This window comes from Glycine max, chromosome 15 (assembly GCF_000004515.6).
Source record: "Glycine max cultivar Williams 82 chromosome 15, Glycine_max_v4.0, whole genome shotgun sequence".
In the NCBI taxonomy this organism is placed as follows: Eukaryota; Viridiplantae; Streptophyta; class Magnoliopsida; order Fabales; family Fabaceae; genus Glycine; species Glycine max.
The window spans coordinates 10,885,421-10,913,413 of record NC_038251.2 but is presented as its reverse complement, the minus strand read 5'-3'; the positions used below and the strand labels follow the sequence as shown (position 1 = coordinate 10,913,413).

The 27,993-nt window shown below is 29.8% G+C and overlaps 2 protein-coding genes across 7 annotated transcripts; both read left to right on the top strand.

Annotated features, from left to right (window-relative positions):
• Nucleotides 1-7,615: 7,615 nt before the first annotated feature.
• LOC100805847 (uncharacterized) lies at nt 7,616-14,336 on the top strand. 6 transcript variants are annotated; one of them, XR_005888816.1, is made up of 6 exons: nt 7,616-7,764; nt 10,987-11,627; nt 11,788-11,931; nt 12,281-12,473; nt 13,609-13,727; nt 14,089-14,336. XR_005888816.1 is itself a non-coding variant. In XM_026125880.2 (4 exons), the coding sequence occupies exons 2-4, from the start codon at nt 11,157-11,159 to the stop codon at nt 12,338-12,340; spliced, it is 675 nt and encodes a 224-aa protein (XP_025981665.1). In that variant the 5' UTR covers nt 7,616-7,764; nt 10,987-11,156; the 3' UTR covers nt 12,341-14,336. The 6 variants fall into 6 exon arrangements, 1 of the variants encoding a protein (XP_025981665.1); XR_003264821.2 differs by lacking the exon at nt 13,609-13,727; XR_005888815.1 differs by having other exon boundaries at nt 13,630-14,336.
• Nucleotides 14,337-17,962: 3,626 nt separating this feature from the next.
• Nucleotides 17,963-27,740, top strand: LOC100782865 (p34cdc2 protein kinase). The gene is made up of 8 exons (NM_001353847.1): nt 17,963-18,044; nt 18,149-18,333; nt 19,050-19,170; nt 23,936-24,109; nt 25,124-25,287; nt 26,258-26,345; nt 26,431-26,484; nt 27,413-27,740. The coding sequence occupies exons 1-8, from the start codon at nt 18,036-18,038 to the stop codon at nt 27,500-27,502; spliced, it is 885 nt and encodes a 294-aa protein (NP_001340776.1). The 5' UTR covers nt 17,963-18,035; the 3' UTR covers nt 27,503-27,740.
• Nucleotides 27,741-27,993: the final 253 nt, after the last annotated feature.

Below are 27,993 nucleotides of genomic sequence, written 5' to 3'. Positions count from 1 at the left end.
CTATTTTATTTAAGCCAAATAAAATTAATATTGACAAATTCATAAAACATTTTTAGAAGTTTCTATGTCCAAAAAATATGTTTATTCTCTTATGTCAAACATGAAAAACTATGATGCCTAATTTTTTGAAAGTTAAACAGTTCTTATACTAAAAGTAGTGTATTTTCAAAAAATATTGAAAGTCAAGTAAAGATTTAGGATTTTTAGTTGAATTGAACTCATATACTGTAATTTTATATTTTTTTCATACTGTTAAACGATAAAAAAATCATATTAATTATGATTTTATTTCAAATATTTCAATGGTTTTATATTTGCGTTCGGATTCACTCCATTGATAATGCTCAATGGATGACCTTAAAGTAGGCATGTGAAAAAAATTAGAAAAGTTCTTGTTGTAAGAAAAATTAAATGAGACTGGGTAACAAATTAGGCACAAATTTGTAAACATTAATGCATCAAATAAATGCATGTATGTGGATTGATAGAGTACTTGTCAACTTTTTTTTAGAGGACTTGTCACCTTTCGGTAAAGTATTATGCCTTTTTATCAAAATATTAGTTTTGATTCTACATTTTATAACATTTTCCCAAAAGAATCTCCTTTGATTTTGACATTATTTGTGAGGTATAATTAAACACTTTGCGTGATTTTGAAATTAATTAAAAAAGGAATTTAATAAACACTTATAATATAAAACAGTTTTATATTATTATTTAATTATGAATTATTATTTGAATTATTTTAAAATCAATAAATTTACTAAAATAATCATTTTTCTCATTAAGAAAAAGAGATACATGTTTGCTGACAAAATAATCTTTTGTCAACATCTCTTTTTAAGACGTAAGTATGTACCTGTCTTTCTTTCAAGCCTATCTACACCTTACCAAATTATAGGATTTTTAATTATTGTGGAGATATATGTAAGTCAAAGTTTAAGAAAATAATATTTATTATTATTATTTTATATTTATTATAATATTATTTATTCTTTTTAAATATTTTAAAATAAATTTTAGGAATATTAAATTATAATATAAATTTAGTTCGTGATTTAATTTTAAAATAAGCATAAAAATAATTAATGATAAATTTTCTTTATTTGGTACGTTATTATAAAAAACAACACCTTATTAATTTATTCATAATCAATATTACATATTCTTTATTTTTATTATTATCATTGTTATTATTTATTTTTAGTCTTAAAAAATAAAAAAAATTATAAGCACATAATATCAATTCGTATGTCATTAAATAATTTATATCATTATATAAAGGAAATACCTCTCCAAGTATCTGCCTCTGGTCCTTTTTTTTTTTTTACTATTTTATCCTTCCAAAATTATCCTCATAAACAAATCTATGTAATTAGTTAAAGGATAAAATAAAATAAAAATAATGTAAACACAAAAGGTTTTATTTTTTCTATTAAGTAATCCATGATCCCATGTACTCTCTTTTATCCACCTTCCCCCCTTTTTCAGGTTTTTTGAGTTGTTTAATCAATCAATAACAATATCTATAAAAACCTGAAAAACAAGAGCAACCGTAATATCCTTCAAATGAGTAATTTTTGCAAGCAGTAAAGGAACATCCGAGTTATATTTTCATTAAGAAAAAGATAAATGATATTTTATCTCCTGAATTTTATTATTTTCAAATTATCTACTTTTTTAAAATGTAATTTAACTCTCTTGATGTTTGTGTTAAAGTAAAAATATTTATAAGTATGGATAAAAAAAGTAAAAATTATTATGTGTAGATAAACTTAAAATCATAGCTAATTAAACTAAATTAATAGATATGCACGCATGATAAAGAAGTCTTTCATTGCAATCAAGTCTTTCAAAAAAACTTAATTTTTTTTAGTATTTTAGTCATGTAATGAAGAAAAAAAGTTTAAGAAAGTGTATAATTTAATACATATTAGTGTATAATAAGACAAATTTATAATATATATATATATATATAGGAACACAAGCGTTGATTCTGCTTGTAATAGTAATGGTAATGTTCATAGTAAGTGATGTTGCAGCATGTTTTGCTATTTGCAATTAAAAAAAATATATAATAAATATAATTGTTGTTATGTGTCTTTGTATATAAAAAAGTTATTTAAAAAATACTATTTTACTATTTATAGATGTTCTCGATTTTATCTTTCATGAAGTATCTAAACCAAGTTATACATCATCTCTCGTCACCTGAATTGGTTAATTACACAAGTTGACCATGTTGCCCATTTTTTTGTTATAAATAATCAGAAGTGAATGTTTGCATCTTATTCTTATGTATGTGCGGAAACTATCGAATTTTACCAAAGAGAAAACAAGGAAAAAGGAAAATTAATATCTAAAAAGCTAATTATCAGTTATCAAGTAAAACATATTGGTTATGGTTGCATAGTGACTTTTATGAATTTAAAATAAATATTCACATAATTTTTGTGAAATGATTTTTAAATGTATATACGTAACACGTGGTACTTAAATTTTCGGAGTTTTTTAATTTATCCAACTAAAAAACAATAATTATAATTATAATATAAAAAAGCTGAAACAACTCAACTTGTCATTTACTCGTTTTGTTAATTCATTCAGATTTTAAAAATTGGGATGGTAATATTTTGTGCCTATATGGCTGCTCTCCCTATTTTCTAAACTTCCACATATATCTTTTTTTACTTGGCAAACTATTTCTCCACATGCTTCAAGCTTCCACTTTTATTCTACCACCTTCTTAAATAACCATGATCCACTGTGTGTTAAAAGAAAGTCAAACAAAAAAATTGTTATCAAATGTTTGGTTTGGAACGTTTGGTTCCTAATCTCCATTTATCATTGAAAAGCACGTGAACTTTATTTTTATATTAATTTCTTCAAAATTACTTTTACTGTATTTTTCCCTTTTTTAATACAAAAGGCGTCTCCTGATGATTCTCACAACTTACTTACAAGAGAGAAGGAGACAAGAGAATGAGATAAAAGAAATGAAGGGAAAAAAATAAAGGGTAAGAATTAGCCCCACACAGGCACACTCCCATTATTCTCGCCAGCAGTATAACAACAAAACTAGAAGAAACTAATTTTATTCCTTTCAACACTGCAATTTTCATTTATTTGGGTATTTTTTTCTATAAACTCTTATAAGAAGAGAAAATAGGTGAATAAAATAACATGAAAATTTAGAGAGAACATATTAACAAGATACAGTAAAACATTTGGACTAAGAAAGTCATTTTTTGACTTGATCAAATTTACAGGCTGGGTAATTTTAGTGAATAATTAGTTTTATTTTGTAAATTATAAAGAATTTTCCCCCTCTCTTCTCTCCTCTCGCAAGTTACTTGGAGCAAGGATACCTCTTTTCGGTATTCAAATTTCATTACATGACTTTTGGGACATTATGTGTTGGAAATCTCGTGGTGTTTTGATTCATTTTATTTCAAACTCAAGTTAAATCTATTGCAACCAATTTGGTTCTTTAATTTAAGAGTTTGTTTTTTTAAACTAATTTAAGAGTTTAATTTTATTATGTCGTAATAGTTGTAAAAAATTATATTATCATATAATTATAAATTATTATTATAATTATAATTTTTAAAATAATTATTATAAAAATCAATAAAATTATCATGATGTTTTTTTTTAAATATAGTGTAAAAAGTCTTCCCTTTATCAATACATGAATTATTTACTTTTGGGATCATTTCATGGTGAGGACAAGATATGGTGAGGATAAAATAGTTATCTTATCTTGTAATCAATTGTTTGGTGTATAAATAAGATATAATTTGCTTATAATGTTCTCTTGATGCATTTCTTATCTTGAGAGGAAGTGAGTTATAAAATAAGCTAAGATAGTTGTTCTTTCTCCCTCTCTAGTCACTTCCAACCCTATTAACATTATTATCGCTATTATTATTGTCACTGTCATCACTACAACCATCATCACCATTGTCATTGTCATCATTGTTGTCATTAACATCGTAACAAACACAATCATGGTCACCACAATACTGGTACCATTCCTACCATCGTCATTGTCTTATCTTCATCATCATCATCACCACAACAATCATCATTGTTGTTGTTGTCATCACTCCCATCGTTGTTATTGTCACCATTATCATTGTTACCACTATCACTATCATCACCATCTCGTTATCACCATTAATACAACTATCACCACAACCACCATCATTTTCACCACCACTATCATTTTTATTATTATTGTCAGTATCACTTATCATTATCTAGTTCTTATCACGATATGTATTGAGCATTGGATAGGACTAAGGTTTAACTTACTCTTCTTTTATCATGTGTCTAATCATGCTCTTATATCATATATCATCCTATCATATCTTTATTGTCAACCAGAGTTTTAATTTAAATCAACTTGATTATCCTAATAAACTTTTTTTTATATTTTTTAAAAAACTTTTAAATTTTCATATTTGAGACTTCACTATTAAATATTCCATTTATTTTGTCCATTTTATAATTATTTTAACTTCCTTATCTAGGACCCCTCTGGAATTCAGGCTAAAATATACAAAATGATTCACATTAATTAAGAAAAATAAGTTAACATCATTTAATTTTAGTATTCTTGTTTAATTGTTTCCCCAAAAGTATCCTTTACATTTAATTAAATAGGGCAAAAAATTAAGCCAATGAAAACAAAACTCTAATTTAATTAAGGATATCTTAGGGATGGCATTATTGAATATGGTGAAGTTAGCTAAAATTTGCTTATATTTTAGTCCCTCACACCAAGTTTTGACAGACCGACCCTTTCAGCTCGTGGGTTATGCAGTGCAAATATAGGCTGCCTTAAATGAAGTCCTTTTTATTTTGCGGGAGATCCGAATGTGGACTCAAATGGACGAGCTTGCCCTTATACATAGGTTTACTTATAATTGATTTAATTATAGTCTAAAGTTGTTGTCAATCCAAAAAAAGTTGTTGGACAATAAAAATGTCCGTTTTTAGTAATACTATGTTTAAAATTCATATAATAAATAACATTTGACAATAAAAACTTTAAAATACAATAATTTTGTTTTCACACGTGTTTTTCTTCCTAGACAATCATATATCTAGGAAACAACTAAACATTAAACATGAACATATTTTTTAAAATTCGAACAGTGATATAGTTTGTCACATTATAAGGGATTAGCTCCTTCTGTCATACCCAACTCTTGTTGGTATAATAATTCTCTTTGTCTGACTTAATGACCCAAAGCAACACAATTTTGATGAAGTTGAAATTAATTAAAAAAAATTAAAAGTGAATTAACTTCACCCGATTAATTTTGATCACTTTGATTTTTTTTTAACCTCAGAATTAAAACAATTTAACCCAATTAAAAAATGGAATGAAACCCAATTTTTTATTGACTGTATATTATATAGGGAATGGAATGTTAAACTCAAACATTAGTAGGTTCTATTTTTTTGTTTTGACAAACAATGAGTCAAATAAACATCTTAATTATGGCAGCACGTCTTTCGGTGGTTGATTGAATTCAAATGAATAAATTGGTCTTTTCAAATATTGCGTTTGGTGATAGTTAATCATAAATGCATTAACAATAGACAAAAATACTTCCATATTAATAATCACGTTATAAAAGGACTGAATACAGGATTAGGTTCAAAGAGATTGAAGATTGAATATAGGAATTGGACTATTAGTTAGTTAGGATTACAAAGAGAAAAATCAAATCAAAAGCAGCAAAATTCAACAACCATTCAATGGAGAGACGAAGGTATTGGTGTTCCAACCTAGGCTTTGGTGCAATCTCCCCTTGTCTTCATGATTGTTAGACTTAGACATGCATTCATTCGATGCCTGATATTGGTGGAAATAAGGATTAAGCTAAGCAATACACTTTAGGATCCGTTTCAATGATGCTGCTGCCATTGAGTATTAGGAGAAAAAAAATTTAACCAGTATCTAAAGTTATTAATTAAAAAATTTAAAGTAAAAATATTTTTTATCGAAAAACAAAAAATTATGTTATTTATGATTTTTTTTATGCTTTCCTATAATTTATATAATAAATATATTTTTTTTTAATTTCTTAATCCATATCTCTATGACACTACTGATTATAAGAACTTTGAGAAATACTCAAATAGTACTATACTAATGTCATAAAAGAGTAAAAAAAAAAATACCTGGTAATATTCGACATTTTTATAATTTTGTACAACAACCCAATATCACTTAACATTGATACCTAATGGATAAATATATCATTTTACCAACAAATATTGCGGCATTAATATCAAAATAAAGTAAAATATCGTTCAAATTTTCTAATTTGAATCTTAAGACATAAAATAAAAAATCCCCCAAATAAAACATTTATATATGGTCAAAAGATTATAGCATTTCAAAGTCCAAAGGCAAATATGTAGCCGAAAAAAAGGCGGAAGGCAAATAATAAATGGGTAGAACAAAATCAAAGCCCATAACCAAGTTGAACATCTCTGCACGTAGAGTTTTTTTTATTAGAGGGAAAAGAATACAAAAACTACAGAACCCAAAAGCTAAGGACATGATTTGTATTTTTATTTTTTGTTTTTATTTTTTGAAAACTATTTTTATTTAAAAAAAATTAAAATTATGAAAATATGTTTGATTTGACTTCTTATTTTCTGTTTTCAATAAATAAAAATATTGAAAATGCGTTTTAAAAAAAAACTATTTTTAGATTTGCTTAAAATTATATTTCTTGTCATTGTGTTTTTATTTTACTAAAATGAGGTTCTTGATCTCAATTGAGAGATTTTATTGTTTTCAATTTTTGATTTGTTTGAAAAAATATTTTTATTACACATGAAAACAGAAATCCAACCATTTCCTTCACCATTTTTTAAACCAAATAACCCGTAAGAATCTCTAGTAAAAACAGTCCCTTTTGGATCAGCACCAACCAAGTTCTGTAAATCTAGAGGGCAAAGCTGAAGAACCGAAAACAAGTTACAAGACTTAAATTAGTATATTGAATATTGGTTGGATTAAGTTATATATTTATTGATCAACCAAAAACAAGTTATACATTTTAATTATAAGTCTTAAACCTAATATCTCTCTCTTTTTCGTTTTAGTATAACTTATAGGTTTAGGTTTAATTAGTATTTTGGTCATCTAATTTATTATTGAAGTTTAATTGAATTTTTAATTTTTAAAAAGATTTAATTTAATCCTTAATTTTTTTGTTAGGTTGAATTTATTCTCTTTGCTTTTTAAATTTTCAATGTCTTTTATTTTCTAAAATAATTCAATTTTATTTTATTCCACTTTTTTTCAAAATGTTCGAAGCTCACGTTAAAAAATGGGACCTAATTGACGTTATTTTAAAAATTTAAAATCTAAGTGAATCTTTTAAAAATAAAATGATTAGATTGAACATAATAAATAAATTAAAGGATGAAATTGAATATTTAAAAAATAAGATTACTAAATTGAACTTAAAAAAAATAGTAAATAAACCTAACTTTATTTTGGGCTTTGCTAAGCACTGATTTTGGGCTTTCAGTTGTGGCCTTTTTTTTGGCTGGACCAAAAACACAACCTTAGTTTCTTCTTCTCTTTTCATTTCTGAGAGTATTTTGGAGCCTGTGTGATCTCTGATGTGGAAATTGGGAACTCGTGTTATGTAAAGATGGTGTGAACCGTTTGCTTGCTTCGTGTACGTATATTCTCACCGGAGGCACCGTCGTGAGCTTTTCTCTTTGGTACGTTTCACGGTTTTCCCTCTTTTTTTGCTTTTTCTTTCAAAATCAGTAACATTCTCAGTTATCTTTTCATATCATTGACTGCACCGTCTCTTATTCATTCAGTTAAATCACTAACTCTGCTTCGTTCACTATGCGAAGATTTTCATTTGTAGGTATACTGTTTGATAAAATGCCTGCATGTATGTTTTGCCTTTGGTAATTATACCCAATTGCTGGTTTTGATATTCGGATTTCTTTTAATTATTTTTTTCCTTTTCAATTTCCTAATGCGTTTTCCTTTTAGTTATAACTCATATCACAATAATTCATTGGACCCCTTTGATTTCTATAATCTTCTATTCTTATTTTATTTTCTCTGAACCGAACATTTCTATAATCTTCTATTGTATTGGAAGTTCAATTCAATAGATGTTTTTTTTTTTTTATATTATTATTGAACTTGAATAGAGATTTCTAACATGCAGAAAACCTCAACTTTAACAATCATACATGGCTGATGGGTGATAACTTCTGTATGCAACTAATTTATATTATGGCTGATAAATACAATTTTAATTGTCCGAAGCTATAAACAGAACTAGAATATCAGATTTCTGTTGCTTTGATTTTATGTTCACGTCCCTGTAGTTATTAGTCAGTCGTAAAATTTGACCTTTAGGTGACTTGTTGGTCATGGGTTCGAATCCGGAAACAGCCTCTTTGCATATGCAAGGGTAAGACTGCGTACAATATCCCTCCCCCATACCTTCGCATAGCGAAGAGCCTCTGGGCAATGGGGTACGAAGTTTTTTAGTACTCATGGTTCTCTGCTGATTCACATATTCTAAGCGCATTCCTTGTGTTTCATTATTAATTTATTATGTTTTGCCTTTGGATTAAATATATTTTTTTTTCTATGGTTTACCTTGATCTGTATTTTTGGCTCTTTAATTTAGAAGTTCAGCTTTGGATATTTATAGTTTTTTTCCATTTAGATTTGGGTCCATTAAACATTAGTTTTGGTGTTTATCTGTTCTACAGTACATATGTGTAAAATTGCTGGTGGCAGAGGGACCGAAACTTAAACTGAATGAAATTATAAACAAAAGATCAAACTTTTAAATTTTAAGTAGAGTAAAATCAAATTGAGGTAAATTATAAATAAAAATAATCTCAACATATTTTTTATGGGATAGGATAGGAAATCATATTTTAGAAAAGAAAAAAGCTTGGACCTGGGGCTCATGATCTTAGCTTCTTGTCAAGTCATCCTTATTTTGTGATAATTTGGTAAGGAAGTTAAAATATCAGGGGAACAACAGAGATAGATATTGCATCTAATTCAGTCACTAATTGGAAAATATTAATGTCCAAGAGTATTATGCACCCCTATCAATAAAAAGCACAAATACTTAAAATAATTAATAAGGGCAAGTAATGGAAAAAGATTAAAATGCTTCATAGGAATTCTAAAATGCCTTAGCAGCTTATGCATATTCATAAATGGAACTTATAAATGGTAGTCACTTATCCAAATTTATCCCATTCTTTTAGTGCTTGTTATTGATTTGTTCTTCCTTGGCTTTGCTTAGAGGTTAACTTTATTTTATTCTTCTCACTGTATTTGTGTTTGTTTAATGAGACATTTCTAGTATTTGTGGCTGCAATGCCACTATAGATTCTTCTCATAGGGTTGATTTAAAAGAAGAGTTTCTAGCTTTGGTGTCATTCATTATGCATTTGGATACTGACTAAAGAGAAAAAATGGAAAAGAAAATCTGTTAGTATAAAAGTTACTTGCATTTGTTTAATGGTTGAAAAGACTGTAATATATTGTCTCTGGCTTCTTAAAATATGTCTTCCCCGTCTTGAGGAAACCTGTGGAGAATTTGAAGGATACTAAGTGCTCCAATTTCTCTGATGTTCATTGCTTCATATGGAGATACTATTACCTTGTCCTGCAAGAATTCTCCCTCACTGTTTCTTAATTTCTTGCTAGTGATCTCCTCTGCATGTTCTCTACTTGTATATTCTCCAAGCAGTGAGCAGCAGGCTCCGTTCAACATATATCCTTTATATCAGAAGGCTATATATTCAATCAACTGGTTTAAAATTAACTGAAAAGCCTAAATATTCATGCAGTCAATTAATTGGTGTATGGTGATTATGCTTAAGCAGCATCTATATATATATCTATGTCTGACTATTTTTGGGTACATATCCATGTTTTGATCTTACAGTGAACTCACAATTTCTGGAAAATTATGTAAGAATCTGTAAAATTTTATTGAGGCAGTTATATCTTTTTCTTAAAAAATCTATAAAAACATTTTTTAAACATGTTTTATGAGAAAAAACGGGTTTGGGATTTAAAATCAGTTTTGAAACCAGTTTCAGAATTGATTTGTGGTTCAAAAGCCGCTTCAAAATCAAAACAGTTTTGAACCTAAAGCTGGTTTAGAAACTGGTTTTAAACCAGTTTGTGCTAAAAACTGTTTTTCATAAAAAAAAATGGTTTAATTTTTAATCCCAACCGGTTTTATGGTCTGGTTTGGATTTTTGAAAAAACCAAAGCATGCCCACCCTTACTTTGGGACATTTGGCTTTCTCATGCATATAAAATGGCTGATTTCTTGGTTACCTATGTGTATTTGTTGTCATTTTGTCTTCATATTCCGAGTTCACCTATCCAATGGAGCATGCTTTTGTTTAGTGATTTATCTGGTGTATTCTTTATTACAACTGTAACTTCTGAATTTTTCTTTTCTTGTTGGGGCTCAGCCCTCTTGTCTCCCCCAAAAAAGAGAGTGAATAATAAGATTTGTGTATGATATTGGGGCTGGATGCCGGGTACATTTTCTCCCCCCTACACACACCCTCTTTAGTGGAATGCATATAAAAATTAAAGTAGAATATGGTTGTGATTTATGTTTAACATTGGAAACCTATGGAAAAAAATTATGCTTAGTTATTATCATTGATAATATAGATGGGATAGCCAGATAAAAAATTACTATTGATTTTGTTTTAAATTAGCAATGAGCTGAATAAAGTTATTTAATCATGAACTGATCCACTAGTTGTTAACTTAAAATCAGTGTATATAAATAACACAAGAAAAATAAATATGCAATGCAGGTGAGTTCTGAAATATAATTTTTTATGTAATTGTTTAATGTATTTTATTGGTCATTCCAACAGTTCATATAAACTTTGTAATGTATATTTCTTTTCTAACAGGTTCATTTTGCTGAAACCTCTTTGACCTTTCCAATAAATCATTTGTTTCACCCTGTCAATGAGAGGAACCATTGGAAGAAAGATCCCAAACCCCGATTTTTCCAATGCCACTAGAAAAATGCTAGTTCCATTCTCTATATCTTCTGGTTTTGGTGGTGGCGGACGTGGTCATGGTCGTGGAGGCTCTCTCCCTGGTTCAGGGCTGTTCAATATCAATGAAAGAGCTCCAGTTAAGCCTAATTCCAGTGAGTCCAAATCTGACACAACAGAGCCACCCATTCCTCTTGGTTCTGGTCATGGCCATAGTACTTTTTAATGGTAAGGATGATGGAAGTGATACTGGAAGAGAAAGAGAAAATAGAGGGAGAGGTGGGTTTGATCGAGGCAGGGGCAGAGGAAGAGGTTCAGAGAAGGGGAAGGGGAAGGTCAGAGAGAAGGATGTGGATGAAAAGGTTATGGATACAGATGATTTTGCTACAGGGCTATATAAAGGAGAAGATGCAGATGGTGAAAAATTAGCCAGAAAGATTGGGCCTGAGATAATGAATCAGTTGACTGAAGGATTTGAGGAGATGACTAGTAGAATTTTACCATTGGCATTGGAGGATGAGTTTTTGGATGCACTAGACATCAATTATGCAGTAAGTAGTTAGCTGCAGAGATCTTTATTTATTTCCAATTTTGAATATCTAAAGACAACATTTCTCTTGGGGAAATTTTTTAAGCCAAACTTCTATTTTCTGTGTAGCATCCATTTTAATGTTTAATTCGTAGTTTTGCTGTCTCTATTGATTACTGCAGATTGAATTTGAGCCAGAATATTTGGTGGAGTTTGATAATCCAGATATTGATGAGAAGGAACCAATTCCACTACGGGATGCACTTGAGAAGGCAAAACCATTCTTGATGTCATATGAGGGGATTCAAAGTCAGGAAGAGTGGGAGGTATATTTTTGTTGCTAAGCTTATCCATGACTTAGTATTGTTACCCTAACATTAAATTGCAAAGGTTTTTGGGCATGAGTTTCGTTACTAATGTTTCCTTTTCTTCATCACTATCTTTGCCAATAATCTTATGGATTGATTGCCAATATCTTTGTTGTATCAAACCTGTGTAACAAGTACATTTAGGCAAGTGTTGTATTACTCACTATATTTGTTTTGAAATTGTTGTCTATTTTATGGGTCCTAGTGGGTAAAGGCTTTTGTTTTCATGTTGTTCTCTACTTTATCAATGTGTCCTTGTGTTGGGATATGCTTTCTCTAATATTTTTTTAACTTTATAACCTACTAGAAAATAATGGAAGAGACAATGGTGAATGGTGCGAGTTCCATTGTTGAAAAAGATTGTTGATCACTACAGTGGACCAGATAGGGTAACTGCAAAGAAGCAACAAGAAGAATTAGACAGAGTTGCTAAAATTCTTCCTGAAAGTGCACCATCTTCAGTAAAACAATTTACTAATCGTTCTGTTATTTCTCTTCAGGTTTGGAACTGTAAATATTGATATTGTGTTGGGCATAAAATGTCTTTTACTTGGGCAGTTGTTTCCCTCTTATGTTGATAATCTTATTATAAGTATCTCTGCCAATGATGTTCTATTGCTTGCTCATGCAGTTCAGTGTTAAATGAACCCCCTTCCTCGGTATAGTTTTCTCATAATTTGATGATATTAGTAAAGGATCTATTTCTCAAGAGTTGCATATTCAATAGAAATCCAAAAAATATTTGCTGTTCTTTCTAGGAATCCCAAATCTAGTTGACTAGTTGATAAAATAAATCCCAAATGTATTGAGACATAAAATATGTTTTTGATGTTGTGCCGGCTGAGCGGTTGTTATTGATAAGGCATAGATAGGAAAATCAATTCTCAGCCAAAAACATAATTAATATTTGTTTAAATCTATTAAAAAATATTGCAAAAAAATAATGAAGATTGTTAGCTATTAGAGTTGACTTTGGTAGAATGAGATAATTATTTACTGTATGACTAGAAATCCAGGAGGCTCCCAAACATTAGTTCCTGTTATTAACGTGAATTTGTGGCTTTGCACATTAAAGAAGTGGTTCGAAGACTTGCTATTTCAAGATTATATAAAGTTTGCACTGTTTTGGCAATCAATTGATTTTGGACGTAGTCACAAATGTGGCTGGGATTGCACTAATCTAAATCAGGATAGGAGTGTATTTTTAATGTCCAAATCTTGATGTGTTGAGGATATCTGTTTTCCTGAGACTTTCATGAATTTCCTTATACTGAGATTGATTTATAATCCTCCTTTGTCTCTTTTATCCTTTCATGAAGTTGGATAAATATGTCTTGTCCACTTTTGACAGCAGATTCTTCATATGAGATCACAAGCATATAACTCTGCTATCAATTTTCTTTGCATAAGAGATTGATTATTACTGAAAAGTTTGGAGCTTGTTCTATGAATTATTTGAGAATTCCTTGGGCTAATTCTTTGTAGGGAGACCAGTGTTCTAAAATTTCATCTAGTTTTGTTATTTTTACTTTCATTGTGCATCATACATAAAATGGTATGTTGGTACTTTGATGTCACAAGTGTTTATTATTTTTATGATATTGGTGTTGCTTAGTTTTCTTTGGTGTGTCACAGCTGCAGTCATTTCTTTTGTAGAAATCAACAGTTTACTAACTTGAAAAGTCTCAACCACACAAAAAAAGTTCAGCAGAAGAAAGTACTAGAATTTAACTTAATGGTCGGATTTAATGGCGGTAAATGAATTTTTTAATGGTTGGTTATGGTTACAGCTTAGCTGGTTATATCTTCAATTATGTCGTGAAACGTGAACTATAATGTAATTCGGATGGTTAAAGAAGCTGTTGCTTTGTTTTTTGATGCTTTATTGTAGTAGATGATATATAATTCATTCTGTTAACATGTAATGCCAAACAAACTTCAAATTATATTCTTGTGGTTGTGATGTTTGCATAAACAATATATAGCATTTCAATTGGATTCTTCTGTGTTATAATTGCCTTTTTATTTCAATAAAATATGAGAAATGCTGGTTAGAAAACTATGTGGAAGGAATATTCTGCACATTATTTATGTTTGGTATGAAATATGATGCAGAGCAACCCAGGTTGGGGATTTGACAAGAAATGTCATTTCATGGATAAGCTGGTTTGGGAAGTGTCTCAGCATTACAAGTAACTTACTATGCCTTTCAAGCTTAGACATGGTTGGTTTTGAGGTATACGATATCCATTGTAATGTGGACAAGCCATCCGGCCTGCTTGCATTTTTTATTTTTTTTATTTGAGTTTTCATTAAAAAAAACTGCTATTACTCTTGTAATGGTATGAATGATAGTTTTTGTAGCGTTGTTGCTAGCAATTGTTACATCTCTCGTATACTTTCTAATAAAGAAATTATCATTTTAATTAGACTTTCAAAGGTGATAAACTGTGGGATGATAATTGATGATTAGGAAATTAATGGTTAAAATTTTAATATTTTCATAATTAGTTTTATTTTTCAGAGTGGTAATTGTTTTATGAATTAATGATTATTATTAGTTTGCATGTGCACATCTATTGGGGATATATATTATGAGAATATTTTTTCATTTTATGTAAATCTTTTTCATATAATCATATGGTTAGTTAAAATTAAAATTAGTAGTTATATGATCATTTAAAAAAATTATGTATATTATCTTTTTTTATCGTTGACCCAGGAAAAAAAGATTAAATATTTTTAATTTATTAATTTGATTTTTCACAATATTTAAGTGTTTGCATTTGAATAAAGTCTTAGACACGGTGTGCACATGTCACTAGAAATTTAGTAAGAAATAAAAATAAATTCAAAAAATATTTGTATGAATTAAATGTTTAAAATCAAATTAATAAATTAAAAATATTTAATCTTTTTTTCCTGGGTCAACGATAAATTTAATACAATATTGAGAATAATGTTGACAAAATTAAGATTGGTCCTAAGAAATTGAATTTGATAGAAATCAAATAAAATAAAATCAGATAATGCAATGAAAAGTATTCGTATAAATTGAAAATTTGGTTTGAATTTGATGTTTTCGTTTTTGGCGCACAAAAAACTAACCAATAAAAAGGAGAAATTCTTAGGTGGGCAAAGCCGTTACCTCACCCTTATATATAACCAATAAAAATTTTATGACTAACAAATAAATCCATTTTGTAAATTAAAAAAACAAATATTCAAAACAAACAGTCGATGGGCAATCAAATTTGATTTTTTATTTTTTATAATTCAACCCTGAAGAACTTATATAAATATTTATATTTTATTTTGGTTTTTAATTTAATGTTTTATTAAAAGATCACCGTATCCCTATAATTTATAGTTTCCTAATTCTGAATGCTAGTGTTCCTTTTAGTGCCTCACTTTGAATCATAGGTTTGAACTCTCAGTGCCTCCCACCATGACTGTGCCACTTACTTTTTGTACCCGTCCAATGCTCTTGCAGAATAACTCTCTCCCATCAACTCTCAGTTAAAGCTCTCTCACGCATTCCTTAACAGCTTTCTTCATTGTCTTGATGGGTGACCTCAACAAACTGTTTGATGCTGCAAGATCGTCATCATAACATTTTTAAAAAAAATATAGTTCATAAAAATTATTTTAAATATTGAATTCACTTGTACATGTATTATTATGTATGTGTGTGTGTTTAAAATAATGATTAAAGGTAAAAAAATAGGACATATATATTTATGATAGTTAAAAAATTATTATTATTTAAAAATATAGTTCACAAAAATCAATTTAAATATTTAATTCGATTGTACATATTTTAAAATATATGTGTTTAAAAAATGTTTGAGTGCATATTTGCATATGTGAGGAGATGATAATGTAAAAAATGTTTTAGTAATAATTTTTTTAAGGGAAGCCAACATAACTTTAATGGAAATTTTAAAGATAAAACAAAAGTAAAATGTCATATATTGGAATCGGTCAAAGGAGGTGAGTGTAATTTTTTATATAAGAGGAAAGGTTAGTGTAATATTCTTATTTCTCATAGAAGAATAGTGTAATTTACCTTTACTATAATTAATATAATTATTTATTTTTATAAATTAAATAAATAAAGTTTGGTGAAAATTGATAAAAAAATAATGAATACGTTATTACTATATGACATTTTCTTATGTGTCAAAACTATATTTTACAATAATATAACTGATGATTATTTGTTTTTGTTTTTATTATTTTGATTTTCGCATTAAGATGTAACATTTACAGCTACCATGATTAAATTTATTTGATTAATTCTAATGATACACCTTTACATTGATTTCATTACGCAAGTTAATTTTCTTTAATGCCAAATCTCAAGCTTCAAATCTTTATAAAGACATACTTGATTGAGTTTTTTGGTACATAAAAAATTTAGGGAGAGGATATGATGTATTTAAGGTATGAAAAGTCTTTAGACCTAAAAAATGTTTTAAAAAAATATTTTTTAATTTATCATGATATTTGTGTAAAATATTTATTGATAATTAATTTTTATTAAAAAATTAGCTGGGACTGTTTTTTCTCTAGTTTTACACAATAACTGAAAAACCAAAAGGCCTAATTTGAGAAATATAAGTAAAACAAACCTAATGAACAATAATAATATATTATGCCAATAAAATTTATTTAATTTTATATATATTAGAAAATCTCCAACCAATAAATTCATCAAAGGTTTTCTTATTTAAAGATGAATTTTATCTAAGACATCTTAGAGTAAAAGACACCAACATTTCCTGAGATTTCTAAGTCAAAAATTGGATTTAAATTCTTTAAACAAAGTTTTGAATTTGAGTTTTTGAATAAAAAAATACATGATACAAAGAATAGATTAATGGATACTTCATATCAATAATATAAGAAAAAAGCTTAAATATATGTTAAGAGAGTTTAACTTAATTAGTTGATCATGGTGCATGATTTATTATAAATCGCTTACATTATTTTCGATTCCCACATATAAAAAAATATAATTATATAAACTAAAACAAAAAAATGTCATATTTGCAGAAAAAACCGAGTCTCGAATAAAATCTTGAAATAAAGTCTTAAATATTAAAATAAGCATCAAATTAAATATTAAAATTCGTATATTTGATAATGTGATACACTAGACAATGTTGAGATTTTGTAAATTCCTACTATGAAAAATTATTTATCACTATTGTTATTGTTGTCATTATCATTATTACACTACCATTGCGATCACCATCATGATTACATTGTTACGACTACCACTATTGTTATTATTATTGTTGTTGCTACTGCGATCGTGTCATCGTTATCACTACTATTTTGCTTTTACCACAATTGTTATTGTGACTGTCACCATTATTTTTAGTGTTGTTGTCACTACCACCACCATTGTTACTTTTACTGTATTATAGTTGCTGCTACAATTGCTTGAAAGGGGGTGACAAAGGCATCAAAAAGTTTATCTTATTTTAATATGTATTAAAAAACTTAAATAATTTTTCATCCTAAAAATATGTCATTTTTTTTAATTTTAGTTCCTATAAACTATATTTATTTTAATTTTTATCTTTATAAATTAATGATAATATGATATTTATATTGACCTGACATTATGATATCATCAAGTGATGACATAACATGATGATATCATCAATTTGTTTGTCACATTATCATTTTTGTAATAAAAATTGACAAAAACAAAACAAATATAATTTATAGAAATTTAGGTGAAATATTTTTAAAAAAATAATACTAAAATACAATAATAAAATATATTTAAGAAGAAAAAACACCAATGGGATGAGGAGTGTGTCATTGTTGACCTAGTTGTCACTTGTCATTTTCATAGTAATTTATAAATAAATCTAAATAATAAAAAAAAAATCATTAACCCAACAAAAAAAATAAAGAGGGAAAAGGGCAGGGGAGGAAAGGAAACAAATAGACTTAAGAGAAGAGAGAGAGCAAGTGACAAGAGTGGAGTGAGAGATAGTGACTGCAAAACCGCTCCAGCCTTGTTTCTTCTCAGATCTTCTTCCATGGAACAGGTTCGTAGCACCGCAATGCATCATCTCTCTTCGATTTTCAGTTTCCTCTCAAAAACTCACTTTTCGTGAAAATTGGTTTTCGATTTTTTTGTTTTTTTTTGCAGTACGAGAAGGTGGAGAAGATAGGCGAGGGAACATACGGCGTCGTTTACAAGGCTCGCGACCGCGTCACCAATGAGACCATCGCTCTCAAGAAGATTCGCCTCGAGCAGGAGGACGAAGGCGTTCCCAGCACCGCCATTCGCGAGATTTCTCTCCTCAAAGAGATGCAGCATAGGAACATTGTTAGGTATATCATCTAATTCCTTCTCCTTTCATTGGAATGCAATGTGTTGTTGTCGATGATGAAATTGGAGGGTTAATAATGTTGTCGCCGCACTCTATTTGTCGTGAATTTGTGTTTCTGCTTAACCTTGGAATTTTTAGCTATTATATGATGTATGAATGGAGGTGGCTTCGTGTTGTTGTTGTTGTTCATAGGGTTTGGATGTGTCGAACAATTGATAACCTGATTTTGATACTTTAATTCCAATCAGTTGTTGTTTATGTTTGGTGAACTGGTTGTTGTATTTGATAGATTGTACGGCTGTGAATTGTTCATGTAGGTGAGGTGGCTGTGGCTGTAGGATGTGCACACAGTTATGCCAACACTTTCATTTTTGAGTCATGCTTTTTGTCTTACTGAATTCTATCAATGTTTGTATAGATTTATATTAGAGAGCAAATACTGCATGCATTGATTGTATATAGGGTTTTTACACTATCATGCAAACACAAATTGTCATGTATGATAAGCTTGTTGACTTTTGCAATAACTAAGTCATACCAAACGATGATTTCTGATTGGTTGACAATGTAATGTATAGACATTAAAATCTATATATGCCCTGAGCCCCTGACTTATTGGCCATGAAAATGTTAATTTGCTGTGTGCTGTTCTTCCTCTTATTCTGCCTTTTAGTCAATTCATTATTGAGTTATGCTTGGTGGTTGTGTGGATGACAGGTTGCAGGATGTAGTACACAGTGAGAAGCGATTGTATCTGGTTTTTGAGTATCTGGACTTGGATCTAAAGAAACATATGGATTCATCTCCAGAGTTTGTGAAAGATCCACGGCAAGTAAAGGTGAGTGACCTGTGGTTTTCTTTTCCTCGGATTATACATATTTGTAACTTGAGTTATAGTTATGGGAGTGAATAAGAAACTTAATCTGCCAAGCAAATATATGGGTTCTTATCCTTTGTCATGTCTTTCTACAAATCAAATGAAGACAGTATGAGAGTGATTGCGCCTGTCTGGTGAGTTTTGTGATGATTGAAAGAGTTTTGTAGATTATTTTTTATTACATGATTTGGTGTGATGTTGTCCTTCAAAGTTTCAGAAAATGAGTGATCAGTTGATTAATAAGTTTTGCCTTTAGAATTATGGTTGTAGCTCTCCAGTCTTTGCTAGCTATCAACATGGAAATTAGGAGTGTTTGCGGGCCGGTTTGGACCGGTTTTGATCAAATTTAGGACTCAACCCAATCAACTTTGATCGGTTTGGTTTGGTTTTCACAATTTTTTCAACCCAAACCATTCATGAACGATTTGGTTCAGTTCGGGCTAGCGCATTACCTATTTAAATTTGGTCTTTTTTTTTTCTTAGAACTACTATCTTATATCATGATTTTTTCAAATATCCAATACGATTAACACAATATTATCAAATGTCTGAAAGTAGTAAAATTGATTTATTAACACCATCAAAATAATATTCTAAAATAGGCTAATACAAATTAAAACAAAATATTTTTCAATGAGATTTACTATAATAATCTAAAACACAATTATTTTCTACAAACTAATTTCTTGCAACTAGATTTGTTGCAACCAGATTTGCTGAAACAAATGAACAAAATATGATCCATTGATATTATAAACATGGTAAATTAAATAAATATGAAAAAAAGGTAAAACAAATAACAATGTATATGAAAGTAATACTTTAAGAAGTTCCAACACCAGTAGTCTCAACACTTAGAGTCCCAATACTCGCAATATTTAAAGCTAAACCAAACAACTCTAAAAATTTAAGTACAATCCTGTTAGGACAAAAATTAATTGATATTTTATACAAATATAAAAATTGAAATAAGAGATTACACACATGATTCAATCTTTTCCGCTTCATTTATCTCAACTTCCAAGTCATTAACATTTTGCTTAATAGATCTAAGCCAATTTTGAACTCAAATGAGAGCTTCAATAGTAGTAGGACTCAAGGAACTACGAAATGAATCTAGAATTTTACCCCCCTGTACTAAATGCAGACTCAAATGATACAGTAGATACATGAATAACCAATATATCTCTAGCCATACAGGAAATAATATGATGTTTGGATGCTTTCAATTTCTACCAATTCAAAATGTCAAATTCAACGTGGTCATCTTCAACATTCCTCCAAATACATATCTAACTCATTTTTTTTCACCTCACCTTGTTTTTTCTTCATTTTCATTCTAAATTCATCATCCCATTCACCACTCTTATCACCTTTGTCATCATTATGTTGTGAGGCCATGTTTGAAGCCAATGTACTAGAATTGGCTGAATTGCTACTAGAATGAGAAATGGGATGTTCTAGTACATATTGCCGAATCAGTTTGTGAATGAGGTCTTTCAATTTTTTCATCATGTCCATGTTCTTCTCAACACCATTCATACGATTAAATCAAAATTGAATGTACTTACATTTATAACGAGAATCAAGAAAAATATAAACAAGCAAAAGGTAATTAATTCCCCCACTTTCCCAATATTTGTTAAACTTTAACTGTATATTTGCTGTCATCCTTTGTATCACTAAGTCATCACTATGCCTCCACTTATTTAGTGATTTTTGAATATTAACTAACTTCTTAAAGAAAGTGTTAGCAACAACATGCAATGGCCCTGAAAAAGAAAGAGTTGCATCATAGAAAGTCTTCAAAAAGCTAATAAAAACACAAGCACGTTGCCAATCAATCTCTTTGGGATATCCTTTCCCTTCACTAGATATGAGATTTAACACATATGCAGCCTTAACATACTCATAGCGATAAAATGCATGCTTATATTTTTTAGCAACATCTAACATCAAATAAATAGAGTTCCACCTAGTTTGTACATCAAGTATTAGCATGACCTTAGTGGATACACTTACTTCTTCAGCACACCTCTTAAAACTTGCAAATCTACTCGGAGAAGACTTCACAAACTTACATGCAACTCTTATTTTTCTAATGGATAGGTCAATTTTTTTCAATCCATCACTAACAATTAAATTCAAAATATGAGTAGAACATCACATATGCATGAACTCTCCATTTAATAAAGTATGCCCATTCCAAACACTCAATGCTCTAGTTAAATATGAAATAGTTAAGTTATTGGAACCTGCATTATCCACTGTTACACAATAAACTTTTGAAATCCCCCATTCTTTTAAACAATTCTTTAGGGTTATCCCTATGGTTTCACCTTTGTGGTCAGAAATCAAACAAAATTTTAATATTTTTTTATTCAACTCCCACCCTTCATCAATGTAACGAGCTGTCACGCACATGTAATTCATATTTTGGATTGACGTCCAAATATCCGTAGTAAGTGAAAACATTTGTTTATTTGCAAACAAGACATGCATCAACTTCTCATTTTCATCATTAAACACATGCATGCAATATCTAGTAATAATAAATTTAGGTTGAGCATCTTCCATGAACTTCCTAAACCCTTCGTTTTCAACAAATTTAAAGGCAAGTTCATCAATAATTATCATCTTTACAAGTGCTATTAGAGTCTCCTCTTGATTAAAATCAACAGGTTTCATACTAACTTTATTAGGGTCAGTCTCACTTCCAAAAAAAAATTGTCTTTTGCTTTTTATCAACCTGTGTGGGTTTGTTGGAACACATGTCTTCTCAAGTTAGATGTTCCATAGATAGAACTAACTGCTGCATATAATGCATTACAGTACTTACAATAAGCCCTACCATCTTCCTTCTTAATAAAATGTTGCAAACATTAGAAGGGGGTCTAGCAGTTTTTTTTTTTCTTACCTCTTGTGCAGATTCATGTTGTTGTCCTTGTCCTTGTTGTGGTGGAGTTCCATGTTCTGTTGGTGAAGGAGCTAAGGAGCTTCTGTTCCTTGATGTGATGGACTTTGAGTATGACATGGAGAGGGAATGCTAATTGGTGGAATTGGAGATGAATCATTAACATTCCCTGTACCACTCTTCTTTTCCCATTGTCTCATTTGCAAATTCTAAAGAATCTATCCACACTAAAACATTACACAGTTTACACCTTTTTTTGTTGAATTTCAAATTGATTTCAGCTTTTTTATTTAATTCCCAAAATCTCATGCTAACAGCTAATGCGAGGAAATCATTCTAAGAATCAAGCTCAAAATAAATAAAACAACACACGATCCAGATAAATCAATTCTAGAGGAAATCATGCTAACAGCTAGTGATTTGGAATCTAAAATCAGGAGGCTGCCACTGTGTAAATTAGAAAAAATAACTAAATTTTATCTGGGCATCTAACAGATAAACAAATATGAATCTTAATAATCTAACCCTAATAGTTACCTTGATACCCCATAGAATTTTAATGATATTTACAAAAATAAGTGACGTGCACAACTAAACCAAAAAATAAGTAATATATAAAGAGTTGTTAAATATGATAGTTGGTGAAGAAAATTCGAGAGTAGTGAATGTGAAGAAGCATGAAACATGGTTTGTTGTGAAGTGAGTGGATTGTTACCTGCTGACTGAGAAATAAAGTGTCACGGCACAACACAACAGTGGATTCTCCTTTCTATCGATGATTTTTATAACTATTTAAAAATTAGGTTAAATTCAAATTTTAGCCCTATATAAGAAAAAAAGAGTTTTTGATTTTATCCTAACACGAGAAACTCTTTTAAAATTAGTTCTTGTTATATATAAAGAAAAAATAGGATAATAATTGGACCAATTTTATTAGTTATTTTTTTAATGAAAGTATTTTTATTTTAAAAAAATCTTCAACTAATGTTTTTTTTTATGGATTTTTATTATCTCTTTCTATCCTTTTCATTTTTTAAGTTTAATTTTAATATTTTTTAAAATAAAATTATCAATTGTTAAAATTAATCTTATATCACAATATAAGTTATTTATCATAAATTTTAATTATATAAAAAAATATTTATCACAACATGTTCTTGGCTTCTTGCGGTGATGAAGTGGATTTATTCCTCAATTTATTAAATTGTTACTGTTTTATTAAAAGAACTAAAGGAAATAATGCATTACCACACCTTCCTTGATTGTCAAATTATTTTTTTAGTTTATATATAAATAATAAAATTTGTTTTAATTACGGGTTTACGGATTAGTTCAATGGGTCAACTGATTTAAATTGTGACCCAATCCGTACATGAACGATTTTGATCGGTTTATTTTTGATCCAAATACATAAATGATCTAACCCAAACTGTTTGGATCAGCGGGTTCGCGGGTGACCCATATCCGTGAACACCCTTAATGGAAATCAAGACGCTGTACTGAGATGCAGCTGTCATGTATTTCATTGGTTTTGGTTTCCTTTCTTATTGTCTGTGTGATTGGCTCCCTCATTAATGTACTATCTGAATGTGATTAGTTAAGAACTTATGATGCTATGTGTGATGTTCCCATTACATTCCCTTCCCATCTCGTTTTATGCAGGTAAGATTATGTTTCAATATTCCACTTTAACATTCATCATTAATGTAAAATCTATTTTGTCAAGGGTTATATAAGGGAGATGCTAATTTTGGTGAAAATACCAGTTAGTTTGGATTTAAAATTTGAATTCCTTAATGATCCTTTCTGCAGATGTTCCTTTATCAAATTCTCTGTGGCATTGCTTACTGTCATTCACATAGAGTTCTTCATCGAGACTTGAAACCACAGAATTTGTTGATAGATCGCCGTACTAATTCACTAAAGCTTGCAGATTTTGGATTGGCTAGGGCATTTGGCATTCCTGTCAGGACATTTACACATGAGGTTTGTGTCCTACCTTATATGTGCTTCTAGTCATCCATGCATATAATAAAATTGAAATGAATGAGCTTTTCCATGAGAATATGACATGCCCTTATGCTGTGTTCTAAAGTTGCATCTTTTGGAACTCTAAACGTAGTTGAAAATCTTACTTCACTGTAATGCTAAAGCTACTTGACTAACCGGGTGGGGGGTTCTTGTTTGTGTGTCCGCTATATGTAATGCCATATTGAGCACAATGGTGGTCAAGAGTCCATGTAGTTGACCCAATATAGTGGGAATAAGGCTTTGTTATTGTTAATCTTTCCTGTAATGCATTTGTTAATTTAAATAGTTCTTTTGAGAGCTTACCTGAATTTAACCATGGGATGAGTATCTAGTTAAACTGTTAAATTGGGTTTTCCCCGTTTTGCAAATTAACATTGAAAAATTGCCTGTCCTCAAGAATACTGAAAGGTCATTTGTCCCTTTCGTCCGTGCAATCCTGAAACATCATTGGTCAGTGCTCAGTGGCCACTTTCAAGCAATCCACCAAATTGGTATTTAGAGATTGTTTTGGTTAATTTTATTTTAATACATGAAGCATTGTTAATGAGTTCCACTATAATAAGTAATCAAGAATGTTAGTAAGATTGCTCTCTGATATTTCGTTTACACTTTGCATATACCAGCCACACTATATAATCATCCATTGAGGGTTTGCTCAATGAGTAGGATCAAACTGCATCATCTGAAAGGTTTCGAGTTCAATTCCTGTTAATGATCCTTCATTGCTAGGTCATCTGTATGTGCTACAATAAGTTCTGAAGTCTCGTGTCATGCCCTGACCCTTCCTCTAAACTTTCAAGAAATTTGCATTTTTTTCTAATTAAAACAAATAAAATATTTAATAGCAGAAAATAGGTGTACATATAAAATTTTGTGGAAAGGTATTGTGGTAGGCTGGTTGATGATTTTTAACGTAATTTAATATTTATTCCCATTTCTGTGTTTATAATAATTGGTGATTGTTTGTAGGTGGTGACATTATGGTACAGAGCTCCAGAAATATTGCTTGGATCTCGTCATTATTCTACGCCAGTTGATGTTTGGTCAGTGGGATGTATATTTGCAGAGATGGTAAACCGACGACCTCTATTCCCTGGGGACTCTGAGATTGATGAATTATTTAAAATATTCAGGTAAATATCTATTTCCTGATTTCCATAAATTTTGCATTTCTTGGTAAATCTTAATAAAATCTATCATCTATGAATATGTCTCTAGACTTTTAAATGTCATTTTTAAGTATTTATATGAGACTTGATTGAAGAATCTAAATCCTGTTTGTTACATTTATTTTGGGGGAAGGGGGGTTAAGCAACTTAAGCTTACGCACACACAAACTCAAAAATAATATTCTTGTTTATATGTGTAATTTAAATGATTTTGATGTGTTGGTGACAGTGTGACCACTGCCCTTTGAAAATTTAGTTTTCAGTTTTGATTGTTATTGAATTATTGAACTAATTGCCTGCTTGGTCTCATAGTTCTGCTTCTCTGTTTGTGTGATTCCCCTTCTCTTTTGTTTCTCTGAATCTTAAAGCTCTCCCCTCTCCCAAAATTGAACAATCTATTAACTAGTATAAGTTAACAACAACAAAAAAAAAGAAGCATGACATGTTTCTTTTGGATATTTAGTTACTGATGGCCTCAAGGGTATGTATGGTCCTCATATTTATGCCACCTTCTTGTTGGATACCTTTGAGGCCTTTGACTAGGTCTGGGTGATAGATAGTTTTTCAGGAAAGAAAATTGTCAAAAATTAAATTATGGAAAAGAAGCTATTTATAAGCATCTTCTCCTATCATCTTATAGGACTTTTTTCAGGAAAGAAAATTGTCAAAAATTTGTAAAAGAAGCTACTTATAAGCATCTTTTCCTTGATTGAAGTGCCTATGATTATATTGCATTTGAAATTATGGAAAATTGGCAATTTTATTAAATTTGTATAATCTCACTTTTTTCAAATTCTTCTTTGCTAAGTTAATGGAGATAAAGAGAAACCTTTCCTAATTTTTAGTATTCTTTGAATTTAAAATTTCTAATGATCATATCAAAACCTGTTAAATATATATACACTAATATATGCATATTGTTTCTTATATGAAGAATCTTGGGTACCCCAAATGAAGACACATGGCCTGGTGTAACTTCATTGCCTGATTTTAAATCAACATTTCCCAAATGGCCATCCAAGGTAATTATGGCTGTTTGTCTTAGACCTGTATTAATTGTTGTGTTCTTCATTCAGTAGGAATTTAACCTTATCTCATACTTTGCAGGACTTGGCAAATGTGGTTCCAAATCTTGATGCAGCTGGTCTTAATCTTCTTTCTGTAAGTGCAAGATGCGATATAGTATTCTTTTTCATTGCCATTATTAAAAATTGTGCAAATAAGTGTCTAGTTCAACTGCCACCATTCTCAGTCCAAGGCTGGGGTGTGGTGATGTTGTCAAGAGGTTCAATTCTCCACTAGATTACCTATTACACTCCCATTTTCAAGTACTTGCGTCCAATGTTTCCATAAAAAAATTAATTGGGTCTTTATAAATGGGATAAGATAAAACAATTTGTGTAAAAGAAAGCACTTAATTTGTAAGGTGTTTCAAAGCTAGATAGTTCTATTGGGAAAATCCTATTACTAATTGGTAGAACCATAATTAATGTTGTGCCTTATACATAGCAATAACTGGTGCAATGCTTGACAGTTTCAGCCATTTGATTTTTTATTTTTTGTTATCAACTGGATTTCTTTATTTAAATTTTATAATTTACATTTGCATACAAAACACAACTGTTGAAACCCTTTGACACTCAGTTTCCCAGCATTCCCTTAAGTAATTTTTAACAGCATTAAATTTTGATTTTAAAGCAGAGGAGGAAGGAGAGCAATTATTCTTTGTTTTTCTGGTTAATCTTTAAGGGAGATGAAAGTAAATGACTCTTGAATCTCTTGTTTTCCTTTTGAACATGTCTGGGTCCAAGGCTGGTTTAGGTATCTGCTGTATGGTGTGAGTGTGGCATTATTAGATAACAAATGCATTCCTGTATTTGATTTATCATATAATGAAATGAAAGATTTCATGACGTTTGTCCACTAATATTTTCTTCTCAATCCTCTATAACAATCCATTCTTGCATTTTTAGTAGTTTTCTTCGTTTAAGATACTAACATCCTTTTTGATTCCTAGGGTACTTCTACTATTGATTTTCTGTGGTGCTTTATTGTATATGGTGATTTATTAATGTCTATTGTATTCCAGAGTATGCTTTGCTTGGATCCCAGCAAAAGAATCACCGCCAGGAGCGCTGTGGAGCATGAATACTTCAAAGACATTAAATTTGTTCCCTGATTCCATATCTTGATGGCAAACGTGTTTATAGTAATATTGTGCAGAATTTATGGGTTTTGACTCTGCGAGAAATGCGTGCTGTCTTTTTCTATTTTCTTAGTGACTTGGGAGTGTGAGCCATATTTCCATTTTTTGGTCCTTACAGAATGTTTCAGATTCAACTTGAGTGTGATTATATTGCATATTACTTTTTCATTTGTCAAGGTCTCAATACAATACTCCAGGTAAATTTTCAGTTTACTTGACATGCGTGATGGTGCTGCATGGTTCATGCTGAATTTCGTAAGTGCAATATTTCTAGATGCGAAGAAATTACTTTTTAATTTTTTAAAAAAATACTTTTTCAGTTGATTGTTTACCGGTACAATGGAATTATTTGCGCCCGTCAAAGTAATTAAAATAATATTTCTTGTGGTCCTGCTTAGCGTATTAGACAGTAGCTAAAAATTGAACAAGGAAAAGCTGTGTCAAATAGTTTCAAGCATCAAGTT